The 18,819-nt window shown below is 43.5% G+C and overlaps 1 protein-coding gene across 1 annotated transcript in view; it reads left to right on the forward strand.

The window, feature by feature from the left end:
- The first annotated feature begins 6,744 nt into the window (after nucleotides 1-6,744).
- The window catches only part of LOC128106363 (Fc receptor-like protein 5), a 32,874-nt gene continuing 20,799 nt past the window's right edge, over nucleotides 6,745-18,819 (forward strand). Inside the window, exons 1-6 of the mRNA XM_052731833.1 lie at nucleotides 6,745-7,349; nucleotides 12,509-12,529; nucleotides 14,143-14,388; nucleotides 15,531-15,788; nucleotides 16,052-16,342; nucleotides 17,842-18,123. Of these exons, the coding sequence (XP_052587793.1) occupies nucleotides 7,286-7,349; nucleotides 12,509-12,529; nucleotides 14,143-14,388; nucleotides 15,531-15,788; nucleotides 16,052-16,342; nucleotides 17,842-18,123 (1,162 nt within the window). The 5' untranslated portion in view covers nucleotides 6,745-7,285. The remainder of the gene's footprint in view (nucleotides 7,350-12,508; nucleotides 12,530-14,142; nucleotides 14,389-15,530; nucleotides 15,789-16,051; nucleotides 16,343-17,841; nucleotides 18,124-18,819) is intronic.

Raw genomic sequence — 18,819 nt, forward strand, 5'->3', positions numbered from 1 at the left:
ATAAATGGAGAGCACTCCAGGAAACCACAGCCAATCAAAATTCGGCATTGTAGAGCCCAGACTCAGTGAATATATCGCCAAAACACTCCCACACCAAAGGCTCAAGGAACATGGCAGCAAGCGGGACAGAAAGATTACAAGGCCCAGACAAGCAAGGATCAGGGACTTTGCTGTGAGATTGTGTCTCCTAGTGACATCAGAAGTTATACACGGAAAGTCTCACCAACATGACCACCCAAGCATGATCCAAACGAGGATGACAATAGACATGCCAAACTGAATGGGAGAAAGCCCAGGAGGCCTCAACCCTACATAAAGAATTGTAAGCAACTGAGTAGGGCTGAAGAGGGAGAGGAGGTCCTCTCCAGGGAAAAGCACATCAACTGGTTGTCCAGTGCCAAGTGGCCAGCCCTGAAAACATACATACAAGTAACATTGTATGGACTCAACAGGTTATATTTAGGAATTTAAATGTATATACAAACACATATGTGCATGACATAACAATTAATAAAAAAAAGAGGCCATGAACTTGAAGGAGAGTGGCGAGGGATATATGGTAGGTTTGGAGGATGAAAAAGGAAGGGAGAAACATCTTAATTAAATTACAATCTCAAAAATTAACAACTAAAAGGACATGTTAAACCTTCAGGGAAGATAACTATTTTAAGTGTCTTCGCATTTCATAAAATAACTCCAAATTTTAAGACAAAAGAAGAGGTATAAACAAAGAGAAAACAGCCGGGCGGTGGTGGCGCACGCCATTAATCCCAGCGCTCGGGAGGCAGAGCCAGGCGGATCTCTGTGAGTTCGAGGCCAGCCTGGGCTACCAAGTGAGTTCCAGGACAGGTGCAAAGCTACACAGAGAAACCCTGTCTCGGAAAAAAAAAAAACAAAAAACAAAAAAACAAAGAGAAAACAGAAAAGTTCACAATTATAGTAAGAAGCTTTAACATAATTTTCTCAGTAATTGATTGAAAGTAAAAAAGAAAAAAACCCTGACTACAAGATATTGAAACAATGCCATACACAATAGAAGATAACATGATTGGCAAAATTCTGCACCAATACTTAATTCTTGTTCTAAAGAAAATACAGAATATTTAGAAAATCTGACTATGTGCTAGTCCATAAAGCAAACTTGGATAAATTCATATACTGAAATTGTAAAATGTGTTCTCAGACCAAAGTGAAGTTGAACTAAAGATCAATAATAAGAGGGGAAAGTTCCTAAGAGTTATAGAATGAAACAACAGGCCAGGCGTGGTGGTGGCACACGCTTTTAATCCCAGCACTCGGGAGGCAGAGGAAGGAGGATCTCCATGAGTTCGAGGCCAGTCTGGTCTACAAAGAGAGTTCCAGAACGGCCAGGGCTGTTGCACAAAGAAACCTGGTCTCAAATAAATGAAATGAAATGAAATATGCTTCAAATTATCCCAAGCAAATCTGAATGAAATTTAAAGTAGTTTAAAGAAAATGACCATAGAACTATGACATCTCAAAACTGATGCAATGCAGTTTAAAGCTACACACTTTAAAGACAAAACAAAAAGTATAGCATAAGCACATATATTAGAAAAGAACATGGATTTAAAAAAACGAAGAGCTAAATGTCTCTACGTGAAGTTCTTTATAAGCAAATGAAATTTTAGAAGGAAGAAATTAAAAAACAACAAAAAGATCAGAAATTAATGAAACAGGAAAGGAATACACAGCAGGGGGAAAACCACAGAGCCAGAGGTTCTCAGAAGAAGCTGATTCAATTGATGAGTCCCTAGAGAGACTGATTGGGGCAAAAGGAAACGTTTAGCAGACCCAACTGTCAACTAGGAATGAGAAGGGGAAGCCCTGCTGTGTCCTCTGAAATGCTGTGGACCTCACAGACTCTCGGGACCCAGCAGGACACTGTAAACTGTGCTATGATTTGGAGACACAGTCAAGCAAATTCCTGCAAAGACACAATTTACCAAACCTACACAAAAACAAATAAGGTATCTGAATAAGCCCATATTCATTTTTGTTTGTTTGTTTGTTTTGGTTTTGATTTTTGAAGACAAGGTTTCTCTGTGTAGCTTTGCGCCTTTCCTGGAACTCACTCTGTAGCCCAGGCTGGCCTTGAACTCACAGAGATCCACCTGCCTCTGCCTCCTGAGTGCTGGGATTAAAGGCGTGCACCACCACCACCCGGCTGCCCATATTCGTTTTAAGATTCAAATCTGTAATAAATCATTTTCCCTTCCTCCATTCCAAGAAAATAAAAGGCTAGTTAGCTTAAAGAGTAAAATGGTCCAAGTATTTTAGGGAGAAGCAACATTAATTTTACAAAAACTCTTTTTTTTTTTGGTTTTTTTTTTTTTGTATTTTTTTTTTTGTTTTTGTTTTTCGAGACAGGGTTTCTCTGTGTAGCTTTGGTGCCTGTCCTGGATCTCGCTCTGTAGCCCAGGCTGGCCTTGAACTCACAGAGATCCGCCTGGCTCTGCCTCCCGAGTGCTGGGGTTAAAGACGTGCACCACCACCATCTGACTACAAAAATTCTTAAAGACAATACAAAAAAAAAAAAAGACTCTGCTTTAGGAGACCACTATAATTTTGATACAGGGATTGATAAGGAAGTGAAGTATAGGTTCATCTTTATTGTGGAAACAAATACCAAAACCAAACTTAGAAACCAAGTTCAATAGACATATCACAGACAAGCTGAATGTGGAGTTGACCTTACATTTGTAATTATCAATGTTACTTGCCATATTGACAAGAAAAGAGAAGAATCATGTAGTCATAACATAAACGCAAAAGTGATGTTAACAAAAACTCAGTATCGATTATTTAGGAAAAACTATTAGTGAACTAAAAATAGAAGACAATGTACTTAATCTGATGGGAAAATGTTGATCAAAATGCTGTGCTATGAAGTGAAATGCTTCTCATTTCACTTCATGTGTCCCCAGCTGGTAGCACTTGTGGGGCAGATCTTCGAGGACTGTAACCCAGAACCCCAGGCTGAAGCTCTCTGCTACCCAAACACACCGGGGCAGTGGACCCAGCCACAGTTCTCAAGAACTGCGGGCCAAGGCCATCCAGCTGCAACTCCTCCCACACAAGATGTGCATCCCCTTAGTCTTTCCCCTGAAGTTGCTTCTGTCCGGTATTTGGTCTCAGCAAGGGGAAAGGCTGCTGCAGGCTTACTGACTTAGAAGCCTCGGGTGCTCTGGATGAGAAAGTTGGCTGATAACGTCTGTGGGCTGTTAGGAAGCCTCTGATAGAGCAGACATCCACCACTGTGAGACGGCATCCAAGTGACGTGCAGGCAGACTTCCGTCGCAGCCCTTTTCTGCACTGTAAAACCCTGTGCCACTTGCACACAGCCTCTACTCCCACGGAGACTGTGGCCCTTCAGTTCTCATTAAAGGAACAATTCTGCTTCTGGAGATGCCTGTCTCTTTTATTTCCAAGTCGCCTCCATCAGTCTCAATCTAACAGTTACAAATACACTCAGTGTCCTTGACGGAGGAAAACTATAGCTGAATTCAGTACAGAAGGAAACTGACGCAAGTTAATGAAGAGTATCTGCCAACAACACTTTCAGAAAACATCGTATTTAATGGTGGGATAGTAAGTGCTTTCCCTGTAAAACCAAGAGGATGCCTGGTACCGCTGCTTCGGCACCAGGCTGAAGTTCATCCTCAAAATGATAGTCTGAGCGAAAGAGGGTTTTTATTTACAACATAACAAAATTGTCAGTATTCACAGGCAATAGGATTGTGCATGCAACAAATCTAACAGAGCCCAGGTTGTAGAATGAATCATATTTCAGCAAGTCCAGCTGCATGAAGAGTTCAAATCATGGCTTCTTCTTAAGCTTTGTTTACTCATGACCCCAGGTATTAGGTATTTAAGCCAAATATATATGTCAAACATTTACTGGTAATAAATCATAAAGAAATGTATTTTTAAAACAATTCTTTTATACACGTGCTATTTTACCATTTACTAAATTAAAGCAAGTTTGAATAATAATGAGAAGGGTGTGCTTATTTGTTTTTACATAAAGAATTACCTCCCGGCTGAATATTTACACACATTCAATATTTTTCAGGGCTTGTTAATAATTTTATAATCATTAGTGTAGAAAACACTGCTTCACATAACTATGTCATCTAAAGTGTCAGAAGTATTTTGGTGTAAATTCAGAGCCTGGAAATTCTGTAGTGATCCCAAGTGGACGTTCATTCAATGAATCAGCAACTCAAGTGGCTATTTAAAAAATATGTATTTACTTCTGGGGGCCATGGAGCATACATGGAGGCCACAGAGCAACCAGCAGGGGTTGGTGCTCTCCTGCTACATGGGTCCCATGGATTAAATTAGCTCTTCATATTGGGTGTAAGTACCTCTCTCCACAGAGTCACTTGCCTGCTCCTTTAAATAGCTTTGGGTTTTAGTTTGGTTTGGTTTGGTTTGGTTTGGCTTGCACATATTTAAATATGTGTAAACTTCCCAGCACAGTACAATCCAGATATGTGCTAACCTGACACATGCTGAGGAATGATAGTAGGAAAATGCTATCCTTGTTTTCCATAATTAAACCATTACTTATGTACAGTAAAAGTAGTACAGTTTATAATATATAACAGTCTAGTTTCTGAGCTTCAGGAAGAGCTTGTTGGTGCTGGGTGGAATGGTGGCATACACAATGGAAAATACACAGGGTGTAATTTAAAATACAGGGTGTTCAGGATCAAGGCTACACCATGCAACACAAGCAAACACTGCCAGAAATGTTCTGTATTCATTACATGTTCGTTTTTTTTTTTTTAGTTGATTTGGAGTCAGCACACATTCAAAAACATTTTGCTGTTGCCAAAGTTCTTACAATCTGCACCACCAGTTACATGCTCCTATATGAAAGATATGGTACAAATCCCATGCACTAAATGTAAACAAACATGTTCATTTATGATACACATGAAATTAGCTATAATGATATTATAGATATCTAGAGACAAGCTGAGAGTACCCTCATAACCTTGATGTATACAAAGTTTATGAAAGGGTTGTAAAAATTCCTAGCCATAAAGAGAAAGACAGATGAATTGTTCTATACCAAATCTGAAATGATAATTCATAAGAAGGCACTACCAATGACCAAGAAGGGATGCCAGAGTAAAGAAAGACATTTCACACATATGTACAAAAAAATTCATGTCCAGAATTTGAAAGAACTACAAAACAGTATGAGAAAGACTGAGAAATTTGAACAAATATTTCACATTTTAAAAGTGATCTAAAATTCCACTTAGATATAAAAAAAGTCTTGGTATAGGGGTTCACACATTTAATCCCAGAACTTGGGAGGCAAAGACAGGCAGATCACTATGAGTTCAAGGTCAGCCTGGTCTACAGAGCAAATTCCAGGCCAGCCAGAGATGTATAGTAAGACCCTGTCTCAAAAACAAATTAATAAACCACACAATATGAAAAAGTTCAGATGTCGTAATTCATCAGAATGGCTAAAATGTCCAAGATGAGCACAAAATCTGCCACAGGTGGAAGGCAATGAGGCGCTGTAGGCTGCCTGGTGGAGTTCCCACTCAGTCATCTCAGAAAATGGTTGCAGACTATTCCTTTAACTATGTAAAGGTGTGTGACATTTGCTTATGCTGCATTTGTTTAATGATGTAAAGATGTGTTGCTTTGCCTGCCTAAGACACCTGATTGGTCTAACAGAAAGCTGAACGGCCAATAGCTAGGCAGAGGAGGAATAGACGGGGCTGGCGGGCAGAGAGAATAAATAGGAGGAGAAATCTAGGCTCGAGGGAGAGAGAGAGGGAGACGCCAGGGGCCAGTCAGCCACCAGTCAGCCAAACACTGAGGAAACAGTGAAAGTAGGACATACAGAGCAACAGAAAGGTAAAAGCCCTGAGGCAGAACATGAAGAGAAACAGGTTAAGTTAAAAGAGCTAGTGGGACAAGCGTAAGCTAAGGCCAAGCACTCATAACTAATAATAAGTCTCCGTGTCATGATTCGGGAGCTGATTGGTAGCTCAAAAGAAAGCCTGCTGCAGAAATCAGCATTTTCTGGATACAGTACTACATAGTCTACAAGCCAGGAATTCCACCCCCAAGTGTATGCACAGGAGGCATGCAGAATGTGCACAGCCATGCTGTCTGTCTCAGCTCCAAAAGCATATTAACACACTTCCCTTCGAGAGTCTCCTCCTGACCTGGGACAGAGTAATCTGCTTATTCCTACATGTTTTTCTCAGGGCACAGTGCAATTGATGTGACATAAATGACTGAGGCATTGATAAATATGGAATTAGTTATGTTTTGGGGAAGACCAAGGTCTGAGACCAATAAGAAACTAAGGGAAAAGTTGTCTGTAAGAAAAAAAAAACCTCACTAATTACTTTAGGGAACTTTGTTGACCCACTGTCAGACTGGAAATTCAACTTTTAAAAAATTAAATTTAAGTTTAAGGGCCGGGTGGTGGTGGCGCACGCCTTTAATCCCAGCACTCAGGAGGCAGAGGCAGGCGGATCTCTGCGACTTCGAGGCCAGCCTGGTCTACAAAGTGAGTTCCAGGAAAGGCGCAAAGCTACACAGAGAAACCCTGTCTCGAAAAAAAAAAATTAAATTTAAAAGCAATCTGTTCACATAATAATTTGAAGGAAAAAAAAATAGTACAGAAAGACGTAATGAAATGCCTACTTCCCCCTTGATTTCTCAAATACAGCTGTTGATTTTGTGTACTCTCTGAGGAAAATGTGCCCTTAGGGGTTTTCATAAACACATACATTCCATTTCTTACCTCTGCCATGGAAAGGCTGCACTACAAATACCAATCCACACCTCATTTTCTCTCTCCCTCACCAGGAGATGCTCTTGCCCTTTGCGTACGTGGAGCTTCACTTCACCATTAATGGTGTCGTTGTACAGTCCCACAACCATAATCGTGTATGATGCCTCCCTGTTGAAACAGCGATGAAAGACAGACCTCTTTCATAGAACTGTCTTCTAGTAGTTTCCCTAAGGTGATTTCCCAACAGCAGAAATGTGGGGTTGGGAGCACGTGATTTTTAGAAACCTTAACTTTCTCACTTTGGCTGTAGGGGAGGAAACTAATTAATAGTTAAATTTAGGTACTCCTACTTCCTTTTTCTGATCAAGATGCACTCTGCTGTTTTAGAAGAGCGGTGTCCCAGATATTCTCACTGGAGCTGGTGTGAGCCGCTGTACTGACTACTGTGAGATCAAGAAGAAGAGCTAACGGCTGTGTGAGAAAATGCCGGGTTCCGTCTGTCCCTGGGTGGTCTTCACGCTGCTGTGGCTGGCTCTACCGGTTGTGAGTGAGTAGAAGGCCCAGTATGGGTCTGCAGTGGGTCGGGCAGCATCCATCTCTCTCCACCACAGGCCTGGTTGTCTCTTGAGGATCAGCACCACAGAGTTTCCCCACGTGAGGCTGTATTCCCCAAGTTTACCGCACAGCTCGGGATTTCCTCTCCTGAGCCATAGGAAAGTAGTCACAGGTGGGAAAATCCTTCCATCCGCAGGGGAGGAAACTGTAACAAGAGCAATAACTAAAGTTTCACTTGTTTTTTTCTTTAACAAATACTTTATGAGGCACAGACAATGAATCGCACTTGTTTGGCCACACTCTTTTATTCAAATGAGAGCTACATTTTAATCCCTCATGTGACGGACTACTCCCGGTCTCGTGGTGAGATGACAAGGGAGTCATATAGAGGGGAGCTCCTTCTGCACATGTGTGCCAGCCAGAGTCGGACTGTGGAAGTCAGAGGTGGACACACGGTTTCCCAGAGGGAAGGTGCCTGCAGCAGGTGACTGTGTCACGGCCTGTGGATACGCGTTTCTGTCCGTTCATACCTACAGTGTTTGCTTTTGACTAAGTTTTAAATGTTGGAATTAAATGTGGGTCCACCTATTCAAAAAAAAAAAATCTTAGAGCCATCTATGTGCGACACTGTACCCAATGCTGAGGATGATGGGCTGTTTCGTGCCCATAAAGACAGCTGCAGAAGATCTCTCAGCAAAGTCAGTGTACAAGAAGCAGCTCGGGAGATGCAATTCCAGTGGAGGGCACAGACAGATAAGTCCCGGTGGAGGGCACAGACAGATAAGTATCCACACACATAACAGCTGGTAAATAGCTCTGAAACTCAGGAACTGAGCAGCGGATGGGGCAAGGACCCCATAGCTGCAAGGAACTGTTACCGCAGAAACAGAAGCACATCCAAACACCGCACAAGAGGAGCAGGAGAGGAGAGGGGAGAGGAGAGGGGGAGAGGAGGAGAGTGTCAGTAGGGTGCACAGGGGTCGGGGGTCAGAGTTTGGACTCCAAACCATTGTGCTGCTACCTATCAGCCACTTAACCAGCTTCCGTTCTCTCTCTCTCTCTTTCTTTCTTCCTTCCTTTCTTTCTTTCTTTCTTTCTTTCTTTCTTTCTTTCTTTCTTTCTTTCTTTCTCTCTCTCTCTCTCTCTCTCTCTCTCTCTCTCTCTCTCTCTCTCTCTTTCTTTCTTTCTTTCTTTCTTGAAAATAGATCCTTTTCTCACATAGCATATCCTGATTACGGTTTCCTCTCTCTACTCCTCCCAGTTCCTCCCCATCGTGCGAATCCCCTCTCTTTCTGATTCTCATTAGAAAAGAAGAGGCTTCTGAGAGATAATAATAAAGTATAATAAAATAAAACACAATAAGATAAAACAAAAACTATTACATCGAAGTTGAACAAGACAGACCAACAGAAGAAAAGACCCAAGAGAAGGCACAGGAATCAGAGCCCCACTCATTCTCACTCTCAAGAATCCCATAAAAACACTAAACTGGAAGCCATAATATAGACTCAGAGGACTTACACACAGAGTAGACCCATGCAGGCCCTGTGCGTTCTGCCTCAGGCTCTGTGAGAACACACGAGCTCTGCTCACATTGATTCAGAGGGCCTTATTTTCTTGGTGGCCTCCATCTCCTCTGGCTCTTACACTCTTTCTGCCTCCTTTTCTACAGGGTTTCCTGAGCTCTGAAGGGGAAGGATTTAATGGAGACATCCTATTTAGGGCTAAGTGTTCCAAAGCCTGTCTCTCTCTCTGTCTCTCTGTCTCTCTGTCTCTCTGTCTCTCTGTCTCTCTGTCTCTCTCTCTCTCTCTCTCTCTCTCTCTCTCTCTCTCCCTTTCTGCACAATGTTGGGCTGTGGGTCTCATTTGTTCCCATCTATTGCAGGAGGAAGCTTCTCTAATGATGACTGAACAATGCACTGATCTATGAGTATAGCAGATTATCATTAAGAGTCACTTAGTCACTATATTTTTGTTTTGTTTTTTTTATGACCAGTAGTATTTGGTTTTCAGTCTCTGGACTTATCTAGTCTCCGGTTCTTGGTCACTCAGGCAGTGCAGTGCTGGGTATGGGTTCTATCTCATGGAGTGGGCCTTAAGTCAAATCAGTTACTGGGTGGTTACTCACACAAGCTTTGTGCCACCCTTGCCCTAGCATGTCTTTCAAGCAGGACACCACGGTAGATCAGAAGGTTTGTGTCTGGGTTGGTTTACATTTCTCTTTCGGTAGTGTGCAGAGTACCTTCCTTTACCAAAGATGCTAGAACATAGGAGTAAAGGCTCTCCGTAGGCAGCCGCTCGATGTCTCCAAGTTCAGTGAGTTGTGTGGGTGTTGTCTCCCACATTGATGGGGCCTTGCTGTAAGTTTGTGGAGAGTAACCTGTAGTCTTGTCAACAGCCTGGGTTGTTTGGGGGTTCCCATGGGACCCCTTTGGCCAACAACTCAATTAGATGTAACCTAGTCCTAGTACTAGAAGCTTTGCTTGGTGACTAGAGATGGCCCGTAGGACTCTGTCTCCCCCAGTACTTGGTGATTTCATTTAGACTGCCTCCATATACACATACATTTTAGGGAGTTTCTACTTACTAGTTTTCCATACTGGCCCTCAAATGCCACTTAATTTTAGTCTCTCCCTGCATTCCCTCCTTCAACTTCATTCCCTCTCCCCCTCCCCACTTGGTCCTCCCATTCCACCCCCCTTCCATCCCTCCATAATTATCTACTCTACTTGCCTTTCCTAATGAGACCTATCCGTCCCCTCTAGTTCCTTACTCTGTACCTGCACTCTGTGGTTCTACAGATTGCCATTTGGTTATCATCGACTTAACAGCTAATATCCACATATTAATGAATATACACCGTATTTGTCTTTCTGCATCTGGGTTACCTCACTCAGAATGACTTTTTTCTAGTTCCACCCGTTTGCCTGCAAATTTCATGATGTGTTTTTTGTTCTGTTTTGTTTTGGTTTTGTCCTTGTTTTTTAATGGCTGGGTAATTCTTCATTGTGTAAATGTGCCACATTTTCTTTATCCATTCTTCTGTTGAGGGATCTCTAGATTATTTCCAATTTCTGGCTGTTATGAATAGAGCAGCAGTGGACATGGTTGAGCAGGTGTCTCTGTGGTAGGCTGAAATCTACTTTGGGTGTCTGCCCAAGAGTGGTATAGCTGAACAGTGAAGTAAGTTGATTCCCATCTCCCTAAGGAACGACCACACTGATTTCCATAGTAGCTCTACAAGTTTGCACTCCCACCAGCAATGGATGAGTCTTCCACTTACTCCACATCCTCACCAGCACAAGCTGTCACTCGCTTTATTGATCTTAGCCATTCTGACAGGTGTGGACAGATGGAATCCCAAAGTAGTTTTGATTTGCATTTCCCTGATGGCTAAGGATATTGGACATTTCTTTAAGTTAAACAGCTTTCTTATCTATGAAATGGTACCTAAGTTATAGTGTTGCTGACAAGATTCCATGAAATGATCTGGGTGGTGGTGGCGCACGCCTTTAATCCCAGCACTCGGGAGGCAGAGCCAGGCGAATCTCTGTGAGTTCGAGGCCAGCCTGGTCTACGAGTGAGTTCCACAACAGGCACCAAAGCTACACAGAGAAACCTTGTGTGTAGGGCGGGGGGGAGGGGGGGGATTCTATGAAAAGACACGTGTAATTGAACACCAAGTAGAAAGCCCTCAAACACAAAAGCCGTAATGACCCTGATATGTTGGTAATGGTGATTAATCACACAGTCTCAATAAAGCATTTGGGTTTAAGTCACTCTTCTGTCATCTCCAGGTAGACAGGGGTGATGATGTGTTCCTCACTCACAGATGGATTTTCATCGCATTGCCCAGTAAATGGCTGGCTTGACAGAAATGTCTTTCAAGAGAAAGAATCAAATCCATCCTCTCTGGATAATTTATAAATTAATAAGCCTGCTGAGTCTTGCCGCCTTTCTCTCCTCATTACTCACATCTCCAACCTGACCTATCTCTACTAGTACCAGCCTAGTTTGTTTGTTTGTTTGTTTAACTGATTCATTAGTCAAAAAAAGCTCATAGCTCGTCCATTCCAGAGCAGGCCTTCCAATCGAGAGCAGGCCTTACAAATGAGCAGGAAGCATGCACACAATTCAGATAAACCTGGATAAACACTCTGAAGAAAGTTAACCTTTGCCATCACCCAGTTATGATATTTCCCATCTTCTCCGTGGAAGGCTTCTCTCTGCCAGAACACTCCAAAGCTTCAAGTTCTGACTTCATCACATTCCCTGAGCTCTTCCTATGGCTCCCCATGACTTCTACAAGAAAACTGGGGCTACTCACTTGGCCCTGCATTCCTCCCCAACTATATTTCTCCCACCCCTCCTCAGACCACTCCACCGCACCTGCCAGAACCGCTCAGTCCACTTCCGTCCCTTCTTTTCTTTTTTTTTTTTTTTTTTTTTTTTTTTTTTTTTTTTTTTTGTTTGTTTTTCGAGACAGGGTTTCTCTGTGTAGCTTTGCGCCTTTCCTGGAACTCACTTTGTAGACCAGGCTGGCCTCGAACTCACAGAGATCCGCCTGGCTCTGCCTCCCGAGCGCTGGGATTAAAGGTGTGCGCCACCACCGCCCGGCTAACGTTGCTTCTTTTGTGCCCCTCTTGCCTGGATCGCCCTCCCTGGGCTCTCATGCCAGACACAAGTATTAACCTTCACTTGGATGGTTCCTGTGTTCTTGGTCATAATTTCCTTCAAGTATCATCCATGGTATTCCCACCTCCTCGGCATGTACACCACACACCCACACACCCACACACACACACACACACACATTCATTCTCTCTCTCTCTCTCTCTCTCTCTCTCTCTCTCTCTCTCTCTCTCTCTCTAAGCTGGCTATCCCATGTTTCTTGCTGTCATTGCATCTTACCTCTAGTATTCTACTTTTTGCCATTTTTAAATTTATCTTTAAAGTTCATGGGCAATATCTTCATACATATAGACATTTGACAAACAATTGTCAACATTTTCATGAATGTATTTTTAATGAGAAGTAGTAAAATGGATATGGAAATACATTATCTTTTTGAATAAGAAAAAAAAAAGAGTCCTTACTATGTGCCTTCGTCTCTAACTCTTGGTTTTTAATGTTGTTTGTTTTTGTTTCCAGCTCCTGTCAGGAGACAATACGGTGAGTCCTTTCTTCTGCTTTATGAGTCCTTGGTAAGAGTTTCTCCCTAGTGTCTCCCATTTTCCTGCCGAGGCCAATAGGGACTCGAGAGTGAAGTCTGGCCCCCTGACACTGCTCCAAGCCAGAGCAACTTCACGATGTCCTCTAGCACTCCCTGGGTGAGACGGTGAATGCACAGGCCGGGGACCTCTCCGAGGCCTTGCCTTGGACCCTATTGCCAAGGGGCCCCACTTAGCAACGAAAATCCTCTCTGCTTCTGACATAAATATGAAGGACTCAGGAAGGATTCCTCTCCAATCAGTCAACTAGGAAAACTATGAAACATTCCACTACGGAGCCTACTGTAACACTGTTTCCTCAGCTCCTTTAAGAGTAAAATCCTCCAGGAGTGCAGGGGAAGGAAGAGTGCCCAACAGTTGGAGCCTTACAAGGGCAAGTGCAGAGTGTTCTAGTCAGGGCTCTCGAGAGGACTGGAACTCTATATCTCGGAATGTATTAAGTGGGCTGTAAAATAGTAACAACAGCTAAATCACACCTGAGATGCTGAGAACCCAGAAGTTACACAGTCGGAGTAGTCCCAGGATAGCTGTCCCCTTACCAGGGTGAGGAAACCAGCAGTTACTCAATCGATAAGGCACGGTGCCTCAGGAGTCCCAGTCTGGCACCCAAAAGTCTGGACGGTTCCTGGAGCCTCTGGTCCCTAGTCCACGACGAAAGCTTGGAATGTTGGTTCTGTCAGCAAAGGCAGTAGCAGTAGCAGCAGCAGCAGCGGCGGCGGCAGGGCAGATCCACTCAGAGGGAGGGCCGAGAGAGCCAAAGGATCTTCCTCCTGAAACACCCTTTCTATCTGGGCTGCTACCTCAGAGTGCGGCCCACAATCCAAGTGGGGCTTCTTACATCCATCAAGACAATCGAGACAGCTCTTAAGTGAAGTTCCCTACTCAGGCAATTCTAATTTGTGGCAAGTTAACATTAAGACACACGTTTTCTCAGTACTGACTCATTACCAGTTTCCTGTGTCAGAGGGGTTGGATCCCAAGTAATATCAAGAAGTTTTCCCCTTCTCTCCACACCTGGCCACTCAGTCATGCCTTATCTAATTCCCCTGGGGGTGTCAGCAGATGATTGTCTATATCTTGTTCTGGCAACTAACGATGATGGGTTTTCTAGTCATTTAAATCATCCTCTATGAAACAAGGCAGTTAATCTCTCAGGCTTTTCTAGTGTCAAAACCTAATAATAAAAATATTTATTCTTTTAGGGAAAATGCAAAGTTGATTCTGTAGTTCTTCGTGGGCTTATGAATGATGAGATGGCAAAGGAGGAGGTGACTTTATCTAGGACGGACTTCCAGAGCAGGCTAGCTAACCATCAGTGTTACAGTAAATCCTGCTGTCTTTGCCCCCAGAAACTGTCTTGCTCGTTGCCATCAATGGGCAATCACTCTTCCCTGTGGGTGATGAGTGCTCCTGGATGACATGCAGCCTTCAGCCATCAGTGAATTTGGGGGTGGGCCTCTTGGGAACAGTCCAAAGCCAGATCCTTCCTGTCTATCCCACAGGGCCCTTCTGGAGCTGAAACTCTGCTACAGACTCATTTTCTCTCATCCTCAGAAACTGCAACCAAATCTGTGATTTCTCTGAACCCTCCATGGACCGCTTTCTTTCAAGGAGAGAAAGTGACTCTGACGTGCTATAGATATGGCTTCAAGTTACCCCAGAAAACAAAATGGTACCAGAATGGCAAAGAATTAAGAGAAATCACAGTTCACACCTTCATGTTCTCTGTGTCTGGAGAGTACCAATGCCAAGCTGATGACTTACATCTAAGCATCTCTGTGCACTTACACTTTGATGAAGGTGAGATGGAAGAGAAAGTTTCAGACATCATTTCATTCCAGTTTTCTCTACAGATTTAATTATTACTCACCACAAATGGACAAACCATTTTTCACAATTATCTTAAATTAAAACATAAAAATTAATTTAAATTGTCTGTATAAAATCTATTCAGCCTAGCAGGCAGTAACTTCAACTCATACATATAGAAGGTCATAATTGTTACTAACAGCTAATTTAGTTCTGGATGAGCCAAATACACCCACCCACTTCTATCGATGTGGTCCTTAAAGTTAGGCCCAAAGCAGAAAGATCTTTGTGACTACACAGAGACTTGAGACCTACCCTGTATTTACAGACTCCTAACTTGAGATTCTTGAGCCCCAAAATATGTAGTGTTTATAAACTGCTCATGGGGAAGCAATTTATTTACATGGTTCTTGAATCCATTTTGCTTACTAGGAATAATAAGTACCATGAGGACTTTCATGTTTATAAACATATGTAAATGTTAGATAGATAGAAATAAATCGATTGATTTTTATCGATACACAAAGAGAGTGACAAGGGAGGGAGGCACTTTCTCTTTTGGTCATGAAACCTTCTGAAGTTGAAGTGGTGTCAGCCTCGTGATAATTACCTTTGAGTTAGTGAGCACGAAGAGGTACTATTAGCAAGGAAAGGGGGAAAAGCTATGCTCTTTGGTCTAATGAGTTCCTTGAACATTTACCTACTGAAGCATACAGATCTACACACCCCAAAATGAAGGTCCCTAAAGGAACAGGAAACCTCATTAAATGATATTGCTGGTGTTGAGGGAAAGCTAGGGCTTACCAGAAATCAGCTTCAGGGGTGATGCAACCTGAGAAAGCCCTAGTCAAGTGAAAGGCAAGCTAGCGAGTAGACAGTTCATTAAAACCCCCTCGGAAAGAAAAAACACATGGGAGGAGGGACTGGAAGACGGCACTCACGATGATGATGGGGGCTTTTTAACTTACCTTCTGCTGTCCAGCTTTTATCAAACTGCAGGCGTTTATTTTAAACTCAGAAAAAGAACTAAGGACGCTTTCTCCAATCCCCCTTCCTGTAAAGCCTACTTGGGACAGTAATGAAAAGGAGAAGCGGGAGAATAAACCAAGTGATGGGCCTGGTTTGTTTCACAGGTCCACTGGTGCTGCGAGCTCCACCCGCTGTGTTTGAAGGAGAGACTGTGACTCTGAGGTGCCACGCAAAGGAAAATATAGCACAAAAGACCTTGACATTTTACAAGAATTATGATGCTCTGAAACCATCTGGTCAACGTTCTCAGCTCTTTATTAGTCATGCAAATCCACGTGACAATGGTGTATACCACTGCAGTAGGAAGAAGGAGTGGCTTTGGTCCAGCACTTCTTCCAATTCTATCACAATCCAAGTCCAAGGTACAACTTTAATTATTCTGAATGGATTAGTCAGAGGCAGCCTTTCTACAGTTGTAGAGGTAGAATAGGAAGAAAGGGTGGACTGGAAGTCCACTGACAGAAAACACAGTCTTTTGGATGGAAGGATGTTGGTAACCAAAAGCAGCACCTCTCTCTTGCTGGCATTTGGTGAGCAGCACCAATCCACATGCTGGTGCTCAGGATGAATCGGGGTATTCTGCAGAGTACTTAACTGCTCAGTGGATGATTGTGATCCTTTCTAGAGTTATTCCCACGTCCTGTGCTGAGAGCCAGACCCTCTCAACCCATAGATGGAAGCCCAGTGACCCTGACCTGTCAGACTCAGCTCCCCGCACAGAGGTCAAATGTCCAGCTCCAGTTCTGTTTCTTCAGAAACTTCCAGACTCAGGCTCTGGGGTCAGGCTGTAGCAGCTCCTCAGAGCTGCACATTCCTGCCATATGGACTGAAGATTCAATGTCGTACTGGTGCATGGCAGAAACAATGGATGCCCAAGTAAGAAAACGAAGCCTGGCAATTAAAATTGCTGTGCAGAGTGAGTATCATTCTGAGATTTCCCAGGTATGAACTGGAAGTTATACAGAAGCACACACCAGTTTGGGTCACTGGTCTCTATAGAAAGTATTTTCTCGGGCTGGAGAGATGGCTCAGCCGTTAAAGGCTAGGCTCACAACCAAAAATATACGAAAGTATTTTCTCATGCCTGTGGAAGTTGTATGAGAGAAAATACTCAACTTATGTGAATATCCATGATGAGCTTAGATCCAAAAAAAAAAAAAAGTTTGTTTGGTTTTTTTCTCTCAATGCCTTTAGATAAAGCCACTCCTCATCCCTCCCTGCCATGTTCTCCCTCCAGTGCTGTAGTCCTAAGCTGTGGGCTACGGGGCAGCCCTCCGACCAGGATAAATGTTCTGCTCGGCCAAACAGACAGGTTTCTAAAACACTAGGTGCCTGATACAGACTGCTTAAGGACAAGAAAGACAAAGGGTGAAGTCTTGGAGATAAACAAATCCATCTTGATGCCCTTAGAGAGATGCTGCTACACACGCGATCACGTTTTCCTAGGCTCTAAAATAGCATCGCTTTCTCAAGCATGATCGTTGGCCAATAGCTTTGCCTGACTGAATTTGGTCCACCACACAGGAAATCCAGTTGAGCATAGTAGGGGACACATGGTATAGAATACCCAGATTCTGAGTGAGGAGGGAAGAAAAGTGATAGCATTACCCATGAATGTGCTCCCATTCCTAAGAAAACAATGTTTCTCCTACACGGACTAAACTCAGCTCTTCAGTTGTAGGACATGGGTGTTCCTGTGGCTACTGGTTTAAGGATGGACAGTTCAGAGAAATCAGAGCAGTGTTATCCAACAGTCATGTCACAGTGGTCCCTAGCACAGCCTCTCCTTCAACAGAATTGTTAAACCATACATGCTTCCCACCCTCTCTATTCAACTATCATACTGTGTTCTTCAAGACCGGAGAATGGTTCAAAAGGCACCGTCCTAAGCCAGTACACCTAAAACTGTTCCCAGCACAGACAATCCTTCCTTGTCAGTCTGTCCTGGACTTACTCTCTTTGTCCACCTGACAAGTTAAGAAGTGCTGACTTGAGGCCAGTTTATTCCCTATGTCAACTGTCATTTCCAATCAACTGCTCTGTCACTGGACTCGGGACAGTCCTGTGTGATGCCAAGTCTCCCTTTTCCCTTCATGTCTCCATCACTTTTCCTAAGTGTAGAGCACTAGGTGACATCTCTGGAACTGCCCTGTCAGGATGCGTAGACACAAGGTCAGGTTGGGCAGAGTAACCTATATTCCTGGTCCATATACTTGACCAAGGCCACTGAGGAATACAGGACCTTTTCATCAGACAGAAAACACAACCTCCACCCTCTTCCCACTTCCCAGAGAGAAGTCTAACTCTACTCTCAGGCCACTTCCCACATAATAGAGCAGCTTTTGTCTTCCCCACCCTTCATCTATGAGCATCCCATCACCAAATGTCCCACACAAGTCATTCTTATTTATTTAGGGGCTTCTGCGGACTTCCAAATACACAGTGTCCCAGCCTTGACGTCGGTGTTTGAAGGACAGTTGCTGTTATTCAACTGCTCAGTAAAAGGGGTCCCAGGGCCCATCAAATTTTCATGGTACAAAAGGGACAAGCTGAATAAAGAAACAAAGACTCCTAAGTCCTCAGAAGCAGAATTCAAGATCTCCGCAGTGAACAGCAGTGACGCGGGGGATTATTACTGTGAAGCCAATAACAGTCGCCGAAGCTTTGTCAGCAAAGCAGTGCCCGTTACCATAAAAGGTGCGTGTTGCCAGGCATCATCTGAGGAATGGATCCCCCAAACTGCACACAGAGACCCTTAGTGGGGACTAGAGACAGTCGGGTGGAAGTAGATGTTGTCAGTTACCAATACTCAGTGCTCTGAATAACCTACAACCATTACTCAAGGGCCAACAGGAAAGACTTAGAAATAGATAGAAGGGGCTGAGCACAGTGGGAACTCTCAGAGAGTGGGGTGGAAGAAAATGCTCAGTGATGAGGAATACACCCTTTGTAAATTACAAATTCCTTCTCAGTTGAAAAGAAATGGCTCTTTATAAGGGAAGAACAGATGGGATGCTAGAACCAATGCATCTTGGGAAATGCCTCCTGAACAAACCTTCTTACTGTAAGCATAAGGGTTTTCAGGGACCCACGATGACCACACTGCTGCATCTTCAAGCCTCAGCGGCACGCTCTTTTCCTACCCTCAGGCTCCTACAGTGAGATTCTGTGGAGACTGTAGTAGAGCTTTACCAGGAGGCCAAGAGGGCCCCTCCCTCTGGCCCAACCGCCATCTATTGGTTTTACCATGAGACTGAAATCCTAAGGCCCCCAGCCCTCAACACCTCTCTCTGTTCACTGAACATGTGATTTATTATTCCTGTGCCCAGGCAATGGAGCAAGGAAAGGCTGCTGTCCATCAAAGTAAGCAGCAGCCTCCAGAATCAGGTTATG

The sequence above is a fragment of the Peromyscus californicus genome, unplaced genomic scaffold (genome assembly GCF_007827085.1).
Source record: "Peromyscus californicus insignis strain IS unplaced genomic scaffold, ASM782708v3 Scaffold_9__1_contigs__length_137607984, whole genome shotgun sequence".
Classification (NCBI taxonomy): Eukaryota; Metazoa; Chordata; class Mammalia; order Rodentia; family Cricetidae; genus Peromyscus; species Peromyscus californicus.